Genomic DNA, 15,593 nt, shown 5'->3' with positions numbered 1-15,593 from the left:
AGTCAAGTCATCAAATACTTTGTACATGAAAAGCCCCATTTTGGTAAAGGATGGAATGGTACTGTATTCTAGTTTTGGAGGAACTGTAATGGTTGTAAAGAATAAGTTGTGAGGTATTGTTGGCAAGAAAATGAGGCAGCAAGATAAATGCTGTGATAAAAGTGGAAAACAACTGAACAATGAGGAGATTCTTATTGTTGTTGTGACTTTTTCATCCATCCATCCATCCATCCATCCATCCATCCATCCATCCATCCATCCATCCATCCATCCATCCATCCATCCATCCATCCATCCATCCATCCATCCATCCATCCATCCATCCATCCATCCACCCATCCATTTTTGTTGGAATCGGGGAAACAGTGCCATCGTGTGGCAGTCTGGTTGTTCAAAATAAGAATAAAAGAAATAAATAATGCAATAAATAAATATAATACGACTAGTAAACATTATTTGTACGAATTTTAAACCTTCATATAATTTATAACGAGGTGTTTTCATTTCACAATAGTGGATCCCTGAGCAGGGTTTTCATGAAAGGTTATTGCTATTACAAAAATATATTAACATTTATCACGTGCATTCTATGGTTACCGATGTAAAAAAAAAATCCTGGATTTTAAATTTAGCATTTGCCGCATATAAACTTTATTTTATAAAGTTATTATAGTTTATCGTATACGTTTTTATAAAATTATTTTCACTATACGAACTACGTTGCATTAATGTGTAAGGGAACATTCATTACACTTTTGTAACACACGGACTTTTTCTGGTGTTACACACGATTAACAGAAACTAGCGAACTCATTCAAGGGTTTGTTCAACACAAGGTAAATTAGTTTAACAAGGATATAAAAGCATAGTCTGCATTGGTTATTTTGTACTTATATTAATCATACACAATACTGTTTGGGGATCAATTGATGGATATTTAATCTATCCAATGTTTTTGTTTCGTACGAGGGATAGCTAGCATGCTTGCTAACTATAGCTAGCCTGGTGTTACGGCGAACTTAAATAAAAATACATGATGTAGTATTCTTGTTTCTTTTCTCTTGTTTATTCTTAGTACTCCTGTTCAAAGTTGAACGATGTTCCTGACGAGATCAGAATATGACAGGTTGGTGCAAACAGCGATGCAATACAAATTGCTTTGTCATTTTTTAGCTGTTTCTTCTTGCTACTCCTAGTGAACAAACTAAAAGGAAAACAATCATGTCTTGTTTTGTAGTGGTGTTATTGAATGTAGTAATTCCAACTACTCTGTGTTACAAAGTTCAGCCTATTGTTAACAATTTATAATCAAGTCTTCTCGTTGGTCTACTCTGCTTTCGTTTTTGGACGTTTCTTACAAGCGTCAAACCGTGCATTTGAAGTTTCATATAGTATAAATCCGAATGTTATTTCCCAGCAATAGTTGGTAATGTATAATAGTCACCATTCATGATTTGTTATATTTCAGAGGCGTCAACACATTCTCTCCTGAAGGAAGATTATTTCAAGTTGAATATGCGATTGAGGCTATAAAAGTGAGTGTTATATCGAACTCCCTCCTAAATATTTTACATTACAATAAAGTCAGTGTTGCTTGGTCAAAAGTCTTTTGTATGGGTCTTTTATTCTTTCCATCATGTTTGCAGCTTGGCTCCACAGCCATTGGTATCCAGACAACGGAGGGAGTGTGTCTGGCTGTGGAGAAGAGGATTACCTCTCCATTGATGGAGCCCAACAGCATTGAGAAGATTGTGGAGATCGACAGTCACATTGGTGAGTAGTAGTATGAATTTCACTTTCACTTTCACTTTACTTTTTGCAGGTGAATGGAACCTCTCAAGGCCCTGGAAAGTCTTTGTTTTATCTGTTTGAATAATGGGAATCAATTGAAAATCACATAATAATTTCCAGTGTCAAACTGTTGCCACTGTATAACCTAGAAACATATGTATAACTCGTTCACTGACTTTGACAGGTATAGTTGTAAAGTATGTTTTCAAGAGAGATGGGTAGAGGATTGTCTAAGGCTGGTTCACTGTAAACTTCAAGTTGGGAAACCACTTTACTGACGTACAACCACCAGCGATGCACCATTTTAAATATGAGATATGCCCAAGCTCATTCCTTACACAGAAATTAAGGTTAAATTAACAATAATTTTGTTTTTTCTGCTGTGTGTCTTGTCTTAAAGGTTGCGCGATGAGTGGCTTGATAGCTGACGCCAAGACTCTAATTGACAAAGCCCGAGTGGAAACACAGGTATCGAATTCTTCAGCTTACCTTGCTTACCAGGTGGAGTTTTTCTGAATTCTCCACTCATTTACAGAACCATTGGTTCACTTACGACGAGACCATGACAGTGGAGAGCGTGACCCAGGCCGTTTCCAACCTGGCGCTCCAGTTTGGGGAGGAGGATGCCGACCCTGGTGCAATGGTCAGTCTCTTTGCTCTTTGTCTGTTCTAAAAGTGAGGCATGCCAGTTATGTCTCTTAACTACTCTTGTGCTTCCTCGACAGAGTCGACCCTTTGGAGTCGCACTTCTTTTTGGAGGGGTGGATGAAAAAGGACCTCAATTGTATATCATTTTTACTAGTTGTGCACATTGAAAATACCAGAGTATTAAAAGTGCCACATTGACCCCCTTCATTGAATCTTTTTAAATCTAGGTATCACATGGATCCTTCAGGAACCTTTGTGCAGTGTGACGCCCGAGCAATTGGCTCAGCGTCTGAAGGTGCACAGAGCTCCCTCCAAGAAGTCTACCACAAGGTAGAGTTGTTAATCGGCCGCGGTTATTCAGTTTAAGAAGATAAATCACTCAAAGTTGCCTTTTGTGTTTGAATCCTGTAGTCCATGACGCTAAAAGATGCCATCAAGTCATCTCTCACCATTCTGAAGCAGGTGATGGAGGAAAAGCTCAACGCAACCAACATTGAGGTGTGTGTGCCTGATTTGACTCATGAATTGATCACACAACATCCACATAGACCACATTGGCCACTAGTTTTGCTGTAAATCAAAATTTTGAGTAAGGTTGTTTTCCTCTTTAGCTGGCAACGGTGGAGCCGGGGAAAACCTTCCACATGTACTCCAAAGAAGAACTGGAGGATGTGATCAAGGATATTTAGATGATTTTCAGCGCAGGCACCAGAGAACAGGAAGCCTCAGTCCCGGGCCACAAAACACAACTTTCCATCAGCACCCAGATCTTTTTGGATTACACCACAGGTTTTTGTTTGTGAGATGTGCTCATGGACTTCTTGCCTATCAGCGTCTGGAATGGGCAGGAAGAAAACAGGGGGAGGGGTATTTTTTTCTATAAATCAGTACTTCAATTAAACTGTTGTATTCCACATTTAAATGACTATGCCTATGTTTTCTTACCCTCCACCCATAACAGATATGAACTCCACAAGAGCCTCTCCTCATATAAACATCTTTATTTCTGGGAGTCCATAACAATAAATTTTTTTACAGTTCTGAAGTTACTGTAAGCCTGTATATTTCTCTCCACGTTTCAAACCAAAGTGAAAATGAAATTTAAGGATTATTGGAAAAGATAAAATAGGAATTATTAAATCACTTGCAATGGCTCCAAATTTGTTGATACACTAAATTAGATGCTTATTTATTTTATTTCTTTTTGATCACTTTTTTAACTAAGTAATATGAAACTATAACACACTTTAAAGTTGTGCACACACAATTAAAAAAAATACAGGGTGAGATGTTGCTATTCTAGTTTAATGTCAGCCATAGGCCCTTTCTCCTCCACATCCAGAAAATGCCAGAGGCAGTTCTTAAGTTTTGTGGACTTTTGTTACCTTGCAGAGCACTTCATTTTTAGTGCTTCCTGGAATCGTAAAATTCACAGGAAGAAAAGTGGGGAAATATTCACAGAAAGAAAGGCGGGAGGGGGGGCTTGAAGGTTTGCTGAATTTAGATCGACCACCAAGAGGCGCTAAAACCCCAGGAAAGTCTCGATATTAAGTAGTCGAGGAAGAGCCCTGCCGTCCAATGAACATGCGGGTTATTCTCGTCCTGGCCAATCACGCGCCGCCGTGGAGGGGACGCTAATGAAAGATACGTTCTGGGGGATGAAGGGCGGCACGCGGAGTCAGTGTTTGGAATTAATGAGGCACAGTGATTGAGCGCAAGCAAAACTGACCAGACGATTTAAACATGCTTTCTGCGGCTTACATTTTCATATGGGGATTGTTTGCGTGCGCGCTGGCGAGACATTTCCATGAGGGACAAAAGTCGTTTGTGGGGAGGCCGCCGAGAGATTTGAGGGGTGATGAAGAGCGACACAGTTGGGAGAAGTTGGAGATGTCGAAACGCGCCGCGGCTGGACTGAATGAACACTCATGCCCGAGTTTTCCTGGAGTCGAGTCAGCGCTGTTAAACAACACCCACACTGTAAGTCACCTTTTTTTTTCTTTCTTTAAACGTCTATAATTATCCCTCCCGAAAGTTCATGCACAAACTGAGTCTGTGGAAGAAAATACATGCGCGATGCGTACTTAATTTGCAATTTATTAGATGTTGTTAACTTTTTTATTAAGTATACCCGCACAATCCACAAAACTGCTTTTACCAAGAAAATAATGCGCAATTTGAATTGATCACTTATGCAAACATTTTGAATAGTAATGTTACCTTCACGCTACAAAGTAAATTGAAGAAAATTCTTCCATTAATGAGCTAGATAAACTCAAAAAATGTTTTAAACATCTCAACACTTGTATTGTATATTATATCATATTGCATTTGCACCCTCCTCGGCTGACACTGACAGCATTGCTGCTGCACCTGGCAGAGGTGTGTCTTTTGTCGATTACACACGTTTGGTGTCACCATGAAGAAGGTTGAACAGTTAGGTAGTTTTGATAAAAGCTCTTTTCCTCTCTTGCTTTCTCTCGGGTCCACTGGGATCATTTTCTTCACAATGCTTCTACCACCTGAAGATTGTTTTTAATCAAAGACAACTTCATCTCCATCAGACGTTTGGGGATGACAAGGGATTTCCCCTGATGGGAAGTCCACCACAGCTATTAATGAAACAATGATTTATGACCAAAAGAGAGGCAGCTGTGTATTATCATATGATCCTCTTGTTTAATGAAAGAGCTTGGCAACAATATCAAAGCAGCAGTCATTTTTACTTTGAAAGGGAGCATACAGAGAAATAAAAAGCTTTTGATATTCACCTTCAATTCAAAGTCAAAAAGTCAAAGTCTTCTTTATTGTCAATTTCTTCACATGCCAAGACGCACAAAGAGATCGAAATTACGTTCCCACTATCCCACGGTGACAAGGCATAGTTCACAATGTACATACAAGTAAACAACAAGAAAAATAAAACAAGAAGGCACAATCAATGAATAAATAAGAGTGATGAATAAATAATAAATAAACAAATAACACAATAAATAAGTACAGGACGCTACTTATTCAATGTGTTACAAAAATTGTTTTAATATTAGAAGAAAGTCCATCCCATGTCACTGAATGGATTGTGATTGCCTTTGGGGGGGTGGAGACTCTTTTGGTGTCAACCAAAACTAATAATTGGAAATTGAATACTTGTGCCGGTGTACTTAATGAGCATATGTAGGTCATTGGTTCACATCACATCTATTAGCAGCCAAATAGGGATAGTGCATGGAGTTTTGACAACACAAATGTTCTTGGTAATTGGAGGCTCTTGGAAGAAGCACCGAGACAAAAATTGGTGGTATTCATTGTTCTTCCAAAACCAACTGAACTGCCTCGGTCTTCAATCATACGCGCCTTCATTATTACTTCTAGTGAGCCAAACATATCATCTGTGTTACAAAAGAAAGCGCAAGCTGATTGGCCTCGCTGTCCAGAGGAATGTTTGATCCAACTTGGCTGGATTATCTTCCTTGTTTATCCACGAGTATCTTCAAAATAATAATAATGGACACACAAATGTTTCTTTTCCATCAGATAATTACATACACAAACAGAATCATGTTCCTTTTTAACAAAGCGAAATCATAGGAATATGATTTCAGTGAATTTGTTTTGAGATGACAATAGTCACATGAATTGACGTTTGCGGAACAGTAATAGTTCTTTGGTCACTTGATCCTAGTTTAAGCTGTTCCTCCTTGAGGCTCCCGAGCGAGCTGTGTCTGGGATACCTGGACTTGAGGATTTATTCCCCATTTCCTCTCCACTGCAGGAATGAGTGCACACAGACTCTGGCTGTAGTTTTCCCTTTCTTTATGTGCAACACGTAGGCACACAATTACACTTTGGATGCATCTTACGATGAGTGCGATTCACTTGCAGTCTGAACACTGAGGTGGTACAGATCTCCCGCTGTGACTGCATCTGGAGGAAAGACTTTTGGGGGGAAAAAAAAGTCTCCATTAACACCAAGAAAAATTCCTTGATTTGCCGCTAATCATTCTTTTGTGGAGAAAAAAAAGCTGCTTGATCTGAGTACTGATGAAATGCTGAAATTTGAACAGCTAATCGTTAAATGATTTTATCCTGAGAATGTTTGCTTTGTGTGGGTTTCATTAAAAAGACTGGCTGTTTTTGTTTTTGTTTTTACAGCCTGGCTTTTTTCTGCTTTGTTGTTGCCCCCTCCTTCTCCAAGCACGTCGTCTATCCCCTCTGGCTGAAAAATGTTGAGGGGAGAGAAAAAAAAAACAGCACAGAGGTGAAGCTGGGTTGCAGCCAGCTGTTGGAGCAGCAAGAAAAGCACTAGAAATAAGAGGAGGAAAAGTATAGAGAAAAAAGGCCTTTTTTTGTTCAATTTAATGACGCTAATTATCACCCGGAGCATCTTTTGTTGCAAAAAGCTAAACATGGATTGATGGATGGAAGTTTAGTGTCTATTTCAAAACGTCATGCTTTTTTTGTTGTAATTAGGAGCATTACTGTGAATATATTTGCACAACGCAACTATTTCCTTCCAGGCTTTTACAATTAAAACAATCCAAACATGAAGATAAAAACATATAACCCTTGAAATTGGATTTATCCTTTTGAAATTTGTGTCTTTTTCAAGTCGTTTGAAGCCGGGTTTCCAGCAGTTTGAAGAACAGCATGACTTCAGTTATGGGAAAATGAGTTATAGCCAAACTTCCTCAAAACTGGCACTGCAATCGGAGTTCAGAACATTCAGAAAGATGCTCTCCTCCCTCTTATAAATAATATTTTTTTAAAAAAAGATATAAATAAAATCAATGTTGTTAGCTAAGAACAGATTTGATGCAAATTATATGAATATAATTTCATGGCCATATTGTGATGGTATATTTGTCTGGGCCAGATTAGTGATTTTTCACTTAGGTTTTTATTTTGGGATTCAGACATTCAAAAACAGAAAGTGAAGTTTCCTTGATGGGTTAAAAATGAAACATGCTATTGAGCTGTTTTTTTTAAAATATCAATATGATAGAATTTTCAAAGCTAAATAAAATAAATATTTGCTTTATTAACTTTTTTCTCATTTATTTTCCTCTAAATTAACGTATCTTGAGATTGCTCCATCAATTGAGGATGAAACCACACAACTTACCACTTTACAGTGTACTTATATGGACTGATTTTCTTTTGAAGTCCATTCAGAAAGTTTGTGTGAAGTGACACAAGTGGACCGTCCCGACTTTGTGTAATGTGGTCCAACTTGAGCGCGTCGGTGTGTTAGATCAGAGGCCAGTGTTTGACCTCCTCTTCTGATGTTTTACGTGCGTAAACACTGGCTGAGCGCGAAGGTCAACGCTCGCAGAGAGAGCAGGAACAAGTAGCTCTTTGTGTCAGCGTCCGACCTCTGAAGGACGACTTGGTCGGCCAACCTCCCACTGCCGAGCAGTCACTGTGTGATGTGTGTGAGTTTTTAGGCCACAAAAATGGTTGGAGTCAAGAGCATTTTCAAGCACATCTCATAAGGATCAACATGGTTTGATTTTGGTGAATTGGTTTAGCCAATGTGTTAAAGTTCTCGTGAGCAGCATCTGCCGGGAACATTGGAACAAGAAGCAGACTGACATCAGTAATTGGGTGGAAAAATGTTTTGGCAGTATTAAACACATGAGATGCAGATTATTTTTGTCCTCTTGGGGTTGCCATCCTAAAATTCTACTGTAGTATCTGTGACTGAATGTTTATGGTTTGAAAAGGCGGGGCCTGATCCCTGAGTGGAGATTTAGCTAGCTCTTAACTGGCTTACCTGTTTTAGTCTGCATGTTGACTCAGCGTTCTATAAACATACTGATTGCACTTTTTTTTTTTTTTTTTTTTTTTTATAAATCATTGCCAGATTTTTGTCACTTGAATCCTCAACATACACTTGAACAACTCTGGATGATTAAACTAGGATGTTGTTTGCTACCAAGATGGTCATTATCCCACGTTATGCAACAAGGTGCTGTGAAGTCATGGAACTATAAATCCTCTTTGACTAAATGTCTGAATTGTAAACATTTACAGTCGCTCTGAAGAGCATAATAGTAATCGGTGCAGCCTGCAGCGGAGCGTGCAAGTGCGTCTGTGTTCCCGCTGTGCTTGGAACATAACCGATTGTCTCCTTGTCTGGCTGCAGCTTTGTCATTTAGCCGAATGTGGGTCGCACGCACGCATGCACATACTCACACACTCCAACAAACTTAAAGCCGAGTTACTTTGCGTAGCCTGGACTGGTTCTCTTTGAGCTGTGCACTCATGTTCTTGAGATGCTTTACAAAAATGATGGCTGTACATGATTTATTTTATGTTTTCTCTCTCCCTGCAGTTCAACTTTAAAGTGAGGACCATGGGCTCCCTGGCACTTGCCTGGGTGGGAGATGAATCGGGGGTGAGTCTGCTTACAGTTGGTTTTCAATTTACTTATTTGATGAACTATGTTCTCCCCTGCCAGGTGATTCTGGTATTGACCACATTCCAGGTGCCTTTGTTCATGATGCGATTTGGCCAGTCCAACCTCCACAGGAGGTGAGCGCTGCACTAAATATGGACACTCAGGAACTCTTTTGTTATTGCTGTTGTTTGCCACAAGTGAATTAATTTAAATGCAACTTTGTGTCTGTCAGTGAAGACTACGGGAAAACGTTCACAGATGTGACCCATCTGATCAACCACACCTTCATCCAGACAGAGTTTGGCATTGCTGTCAGCCCAGATCACTCTGGCAAGGTGCTTCTTAAAAAAAAAAAAAAGTTGTTTATTTTGGATGTGTTTTTTAGGAGCCTAATATCACATTCCAAACGGACTGAGTAACTATTGGTAACATGTTTAATTGAATTATTATTGAGGTTGAAATTGGCTGAAACTTCTTTCTTCAAATGTTCTGTATTAATGCAAACCACTTTTGCATGTTGTCTTTCAGGTGATCTTGACCGCTGACGTGTCTGAAACCGGAGGATTTCGACTATTTCGTTCGCGGGACTTCAGCCAGACCTTTGAGACATCGGACCTACCTTTTGAGCCCTTAATTCAGATGCTGTACAACCCTGGCGACTGCAACGTTCTTCTAACTCTCAGCATCACGGTAACAACAATCACATCCGCATGAGTGTTCAATTTGAGCAATGCATTTATTTTCAATGACAATTAAAAAGAACTCCTCTTCAATTACATTCAACTGAATAGTTATGAGATGACAATTGCATAATAATCTGTTTGCACTCCTGCCAGTTGGACTTGTGGCTGTCTGAGGATTTTGGTGCCACCTGGCGGAAGATCTATGACAGTGTTTGTCTCGTCAGATGGTGAGATTTGTCCTCCAAATTGGCACTTTGAGCCATGTTTGTATAAGTTACACTAAATCATGCTACTCACCTAAGTTCAAGTGCTGTACAAATTCTTCTTCAGAATTCAATAAATGGGAAAATATTTAATTAGACACGCAATAATTAAACCTCTCTGATCATCTGGTGAGTCCATGGATGAATAAGACATTTCAGTTGTGTTTTCAAGTATACATTTGTCACTTTTATTACGAATCCTTAAAGCCGCATAAAAAATTGCAATCATCAAACCATACTGGCACTCTTGTTGAGACATTTTTGTATTTTTGTGTTGATGTTTTTCTTGTCCTGTGTTATTCCAGCTGCACACAATTTGCAGCGCTCGGCCAACTACGGTTGCTTTTGTGCACCCGAGGTTGTTGTGTCAACCTGTGGTTGTATTTGCTGCATCGTGGGAGCATTGCGTTAGCACTGTCTGACCGCAGCTGTCATTTTACCCCTAAAATAGCATGCCAAGCAAGGGAACGGATGCTTCTGTTAGGTAGCGTCTTGAGCCAGCAACAGTTTTTGCAATTTATAGATGTTCCATTTTCCCTGTTTATACTTAGACCGCACTTGGACAACAGCCTGGAATGGTTATTTGCTTTAAAGAAGCCACAAATATAATCCGCTCTGATTTCAATGGAGACGACTGCCAAATGACTCGAGTTCACTCTTCCGTGGTTCCCTTTTTCTTCTGTACAGGGGTGCAAAGAACAGCATTTACTTCACGACTAACAACAACGGAACGTGCAGTAAGTGTTGCAGTCACACACGTGCAGTAAAGCGACACAACTGAACTCACTTGTATTTGCCAGATGACAAGGGATCGTTGGAGTTAAGGAAGACGGTAGACTACGGCAAAAGCTTCCAGACAATCGCAACTAGAGTTTTTTCCTTCGTACTGGGGGGGCGCTTTGTTTTTGCCTCCATCATGACTGGAAAGGTGAGAATCTACACTATCTGTCGCGTTGCCATCAGTGTCACAAGTTATTCAGGCATCTTTTGTTTTTTTATTAAGGGCACAGAGCGCAAGATCCATGTTTCGATGAATGGAGGAGAAGTTTGGAACATAGCTCAGCTTCCTGCAGTCACCCACGAGCAATTTTACTCAATCCTGGCAGCCAATGAAAACATGATATTCATGCATGTGGATGACCCAGAAGGTCCGACTAATGTTGCCGATGAATAATTTTGATTAAATGAGAAGAAAACAACATCATTTTGCTCTGTGAAGACCACGAGCGAGAATAATTCAACATAGAATAGCATCCAAGTGTCGTATTTGTTTTTGTCGCCCAGACTCGGGGATTGGAACAATTTATGTGTCTGATGACAGAGGAACCGTGTTCTCCAAGTCTCTGGAACGCCATCTCTACACCACCACAGGAAGCGACACTGACTTCACCACCATTGCGTCACTCCGGGGCGTTTACATGACCAGCATACTCACAGAGGGTAAGCCAACTCACTTTATTGCATGTGGGAGGGAGTGTGCATGCAAGGTCTATTAAATGTCGGAACATAATAAATATATAATAACAATTTTGACACATTTTGGGCATTCCCCCAACATTCTTTTCCCTCCCCAAAATACATCTAAGACTAGTAAATGCTAACGAAATATGTAGTGTGATAAATAGCGGCCATTTTGGTCAGTCAGAATCCGTAATTTGCTGAAAAGGCACAGTACCACTGATTTTGTAATAAATAAAGTTAAACATGCATTACAACTTTTCTGTTTAGACGAAACAGTGGAGACAGTGATCACCTTCGACCAAGGAGCGCGATGGCAGACATTACGTCGACCCCAAAACAGCCACTGCGACACTCAGACCGCCACAAACAGGCCAAACAGAGTAAGGCGGCATTGAAATGATCCGAATGTCGACTGCGCACGTACAAACCGTTCGCCCTGTTTCATTTCCACTTGTGTCTTTACAGTGTCGACTCCACATCCACGCCACTTACAGCACAGCCATGAAGATGAACGTCCCCATGTTGCCGCTCTCGCAGCCAAGCGCAGTGGGCCTCATTCTTGCTCATGGTATCAGACGCACAGAGAACTTTTGGAAGTTCATTTTTTTATATTTTACATCACACGTTACTCTCTTTAGGCAGCGTGGGGGATTCCGAGTCGATTATCGCGCCTGACGTTTACGTGTCCGACGACGGAGGATACTCGTGGTTGATGTCCCTTAGCGGTCCTCACCATTATGCTATACTGGACTCAGGGGCTCTTCTCGTGGCTGTGGAGCACACCAACTTCCCTGTCAATCAAATCAAGTGAGGAGAGATGCGGTGCAGCAATTGTAGTCGTTCGCAGGACCAGTCACTCTAGGTCTGACTCCATCCAATGCAGGTTTTCCACAGATGAAGGCCGATGCTGGCGCACCTATAACTTCACCAATGACCACTTCCACTTCAGCGGAATGGACAGCGAGCCAGGCTCCCGTTCATTGAATGTCAGCCTGTGGGGCTACAGAAATGACTACACCAAATGGGTGGTGATCACCATAGACTTCAGGAATCTCCTCACCCGAGACTGTGAGTGATTTTTGTGACAGAATTGCTCAAGGAGGCCGTTGCTCGGGCAAGACCGTTCAGCCAACGCATGTGTACATACATGTAGGTAATGACGAGGACTACGTGACGTGGTTGGCTCACTCTGCCGACACTGACAGCACCAACGACGGCTGTGTGTTGGGCTACAAGGAGACCTTCCTACGTTTGAGGAAAGACTCGGCCTGCTGGAATGGGAGGCAGTTCAGTGGCAGGCAGCATCTGTCATCTTGTGCTTGTACACTGGATGATTATCAATGGTACGGTATGGCGACACCTATCGACAAAGTTGTGTAGTTATGCCCCATTTTATGTAAATCATGATGGCTTATGGTGAGTTTCAATATGTTGCTGCACAGTTGGGAAACATTTGACTCTGCTCTGTCCCATAGTGACTTTGGATACTTTCGACCTGAGAACAGCTCAGAGTGTGTGGAGCAGGAGGAGATGAAGGGCCATCCTCTAGAGTTCTGTCTCAACGGAACCACTGAAGAGCTGCAGACCAGTGGGTGAGTATCTCTTGTTATTTTTTTCTTCTTCAATAACAAAACTAAAAGGAAATGGCATCATTCAATATATAATATTTCCATACTTCCATTAAAGTTACCGGAAGATTCCAGGAGATCAGTGCACTGGTGGTTTCCAGCCTGTCAGAAAAGAGACTGACTTGAAAAGGAGGTGCACCAGTGATGCTCTTCATCCATTTTCCCTGGTAGGTGCCATTCATTTATTTTTATTTTTTAATGTAGACACAGTGAAAATCAAAATACTGTAATCTGTTACATGCAGCATGCATATTATCATTTCCTCCAATTTTGGCACCACCTCAATGAATTATTTGATTATTATTATGAATTGAACCTTTGTAGCCCTTTTAGTTTTTTAGCATTAATTTAAGTAAAAAGCATGGTTTTTTTTGTGTGTTTTTTTTTTCTTTTTTAATGTTAATTGTGTTCTTGCCTTTCTGTCAGACTGAAAGCGGCTCATCAAACGCTGCAATCATAGCCGTGGTTGTTATAGCCATGCTGCTGATGAGCGCCGTCGTGGCTGTCTGGGTGGTCAAAAAATACGTCTGTGGTGGACGGTCAGTCAGCTATATTTCTGCTACATGTCATATTTGCACACATACGTATCTAATAATGATGCCATTGTCCAGCTTTCTTGTGCACCGCTATTCGGTTATGAGGGAACACGCTGAAGCAAACAAAATAGAAGGAGTTGATGACGTTGACGCTCAGTACATGGAAACAGGAACACACGGAGCACATTTGAATGAGGATTCAGATCAGGTATCAGACAATCTGAAATGTCCCATTTAGGTCACATAAATATATTTTCATATCAGTTTTCTCTTTTCCGGCAGGACCTCTTAGAATAAGTTTGACCCCCTCCGAGCTTCATTGATGCCTGCTTGTCTTCATGCTGATTAACATCTGCTTCTCAATTTTCACTATCCCTTGGTGGCCAGAGGATGAAACTGCAGCGGGCTGAATTTTTATATGGTTGAGGTTCTCACAAAGATAAGACCATCGCAAAGAAACACAATGTGGAGGGGTATGGGGCAAAAACTCAGCAAAGAACAGAAGAAAGGCGTTTCAAGAGAGCTTTTCTTGTTCTTGGCAGCGTCAGTGTTTGGCATTTGACAATGCACTGCAAAGGAGTTTGAGATGTTTTAACTTGCAGTGTTATAGAACAATCAAGTAATAGAGTACAGCTACTGAAAAAAATCCTTTATATACAGTCATTACTTTTTCAGTCTTCAAAATATTTTTGTATTAATTCAGTCGTGTACAGTAGCCGTTTCACTTTGTAGTTTCACCTCAATTGGGCTGCAATTTGTATGCTGTTTTTTTTTGTTATAATCACAGCGAAGCTGTTTTATTTCTTTTTTCTCGAAACGCACTTTTTGAATAACATCTGTGAGCAGATGCATTTAAAAACCCTCTCCCACCGAGTCATGAATTTTCGCTTTTGACTGTAGACAGCGAACCTTTTTTTTTTTTTTTTTTTTTTTATGAATATAATCACATTGGGGGACGCACTTTAGATGCCAACTTTTTAGTGCACACTGTTTGCCTGTATTATATGAAGCTAAAACTACTACATCTATTTTTCCCAAAAACAAAATATCCTAAATGTAGGCGAAACAGAGTATTAAAATAACATTTTATTTGTCCAATATTATGCATAACAAATATTTAGTTTAGTTGACTTTTATTCACAAAAATTTTGAGTGACATAAGAGAACCATGCAATTCTAATGTTGAGCTGAATAAAACAAAATGGTCATGGTCTGACAGTCAAGTGTAAAGTTTGGAATAAATCTTTCTTAGGGCGTAGGTAATGTGAAGCACCACAATGTCACAGATATTTTCCGCTCCCCATTCTGTGCAGTGAAAACAAGACTTGAATTATTGCCAAAGCACTTTTATTGTTATGTTTCTAATTGTAGAGATAAATCCACCGCACCCCAGCAATTAACAAACATGAAGGTAATACGAACGCAAAAACTTTACTTGAATTTTTTTAAATATACACCAAGTCAATAGTAACTGTATATATATTTTTTGTATTTCCCCACATAATAAGTCAAAGTATTAAGGTGGATGCAGGTACAACAAAATAAGCAAGTCTCAACCATTTTGTCATTATACATACACCTATCCATCCAGTATTTTTAAAATACATGCATCTTCTAATCATAACTTAATGTACGGACAAGGCTTGTCTCTTCTATCCCAGCAGATAAGCTATATGCTGTAGAGTTGGTCTAAGAGTCAGGCACATTCTCAAGGACTATTTGTCAGTTATTAGAGCAGCTACACATGCTTGATGTCTCTTTATACCCAACAGCTAGTTACTGGAGTTCATCATTAATATGTTTGCACTGTATCTACACATCTGTGAAAAAAATGCATTCTTGCCACATACATAATATGGTACCATGCTCCTCTTGTTTTTGTATATTTGAGTTGAGAATAATGTCATCATGCTTTCTCAACATTGTTGTGATAAGACCAGGGACGAAGAGTATTTGAACACAGTACAGCTTGATTCACATATGTGTCTTTTTAATGAATTTATTGATGAATTAAATGTCTCTTTAACATAACTTGTGTTCCGATTTTGTTTAGTCTGTTATAAGTCCTGAACGAAGCTAGTGACAGTCGTTATTTTATTGCATAATTTGCTAGATATTTTTATTTTTTAAATTATTTTATTTGCTTAATATGCAATGCTTTTTATTAACGAATTTCCCATTTG

General features: G+C 39.9%; 2 protein-coding genes across 3 annotated transcripts; both read left to right on the top strand.

Moving 5' to 3' along the window:
* Nucleotides 1–730: 730 nt before the first annotated feature.
* Nucleotides 731–3,361, top strand: psma5 (proteasome 20S subunit alpha 5). The gene is made up of 10 exons (XM_088389600.1): nucleotides 731–836; nucleotides 1,076–1,126; nucleotides 1,469–1,535; nucleotides 1,647–1,773; nucleotides 2,192–2,259; nucleotides 2,327–2,434; nucleotides 2,517–2,575; nucleotides 2,667–2,769; nucleotides 2,851–2,937; nucleotides 3,051–3,361. The coding sequence occupies exons 2-10, from the start codon at nucleotides 1,098–1,100 to the stop codon at nucleotides 3,126–3,128; spliced, it is 726 nt and encodes a 241-aa protein (XP_088245726.1). The 5' UTR covers nucleotides 731–836; nucleotides 1,076–1,097; the 3' UTR covers nucleotides 3,129–3,361.
* A 704-nt stretch (nucleotides 3,362–4,065) lies between these two features.
* Nucleotides 4,066–15,441, top strand: LOC148390581 (sortilin-like). 2 transcript variants are annotated; one of them, XM_088389401.1, is made up of 20 exons: nucleotides 4,066–4,419; nucleotides 8,774–8,836; nucleotides 8,900–8,973; nucleotides 9,072–9,174; nucleotides 9,368–9,529; nucleotides 9,676–9,749; nucleotides 10,473–10,522; nucleotides 10,586–10,713; nucleotides 10,789–10,933; nucleotides 11,070–11,225; nucleotides 11,514–11,626; nucleotides 11,712–11,814; nucleotides 11,885–12,053; nucleotides 12,130–12,314; nucleotides 12,400–12,589; nucleotides 12,722–12,838; nucleotides 12,933–13,041; nucleotides 13,301–13,413; nucleotides 13,486–13,618; nucleotides 13,675–15,441. In XM_088389401.1, the coding sequence occupies exons 1-20, from the start codon at nucleotides 4,183–4,185 to the stop codon at nucleotides 13,705–13,707; spliced, it is 2,457 nt and encodes an 818-aa protein (XP_088245527.1). In that variant the 5' UTR covers nucleotides 4,066–4,182; the 3' UTR covers nucleotides 13,708–15,441. The 2 variants fall into 2 exon arrangements, with proteins under 2 accessions (XP_088245527.1, XP_088245528.1); XM_088389402.1 differs by having other exon boundaries at nucleotides 4,067–4,419; nucleotides 13,693–15,441.
* The last annotated feature ends 152 nt before the right edge of the window (nucleotides 15,442–15,593 follow it).

The sequence above is a fragment of the Syngnathus floridae genome, chromosome 11, assembly GCF_059516105.1.
Source record: "Syngnathus floridae isolate MCC-2025c chromosome 11, RoL_Sflo_1.0, whole genome shotgun sequence".
Lineage (NCBI taxonomy): Eukaryota > Metazoa > Chordata > Actinopteri > Syngnathiformes > Syngnathidae > Syngnathus > Syngnathus floridae.
This window is presented reverse-complemented; position numbering and strand designations above follow the sequence as displayed.

Coding starts and splice junctions, on each gene's coding strand:
- psma5 (XM_088389600.1), top strand. CDS start 1,098: ATGTTCCTGACGAGATCAGAATATGACAG. Junction 1,774..2,191: donor GGAGATCGACAGTCACATTG/GTGAGTAGTAGT, acceptor CTTGTCTTAAAG/GTTGCGCGATGAGTGGCTTG. Junction 2,770..2,850: donor TCCAAGAAGTCTACCACAAG/GTAGAGTTGTTA, acceptor TGAATCCTGTAG/TCCATGACGCTAAAAGATGC.
- LOC148390581 (XM_088389401.1), top strand. CDS start 4,183: ATGCTTTCTGCGGCTTACATTTTCATATGGGGATTGTTTGCGTGCGCG. Junction 10,523..10,585: donor TAACAACAACGGAACGTGCA/GTAAGTGTTGCA, acceptor TGTATTTGCCAG/ATGACAAGGGATCGTTGGAG. Junction 12,839..12,932: donor GAAGAGCTGCAGACCAGTGG/GTGAGTATCTCT, acceptor CTTCCATTAAAG/TTACCGGAAGATTCCAGGAG.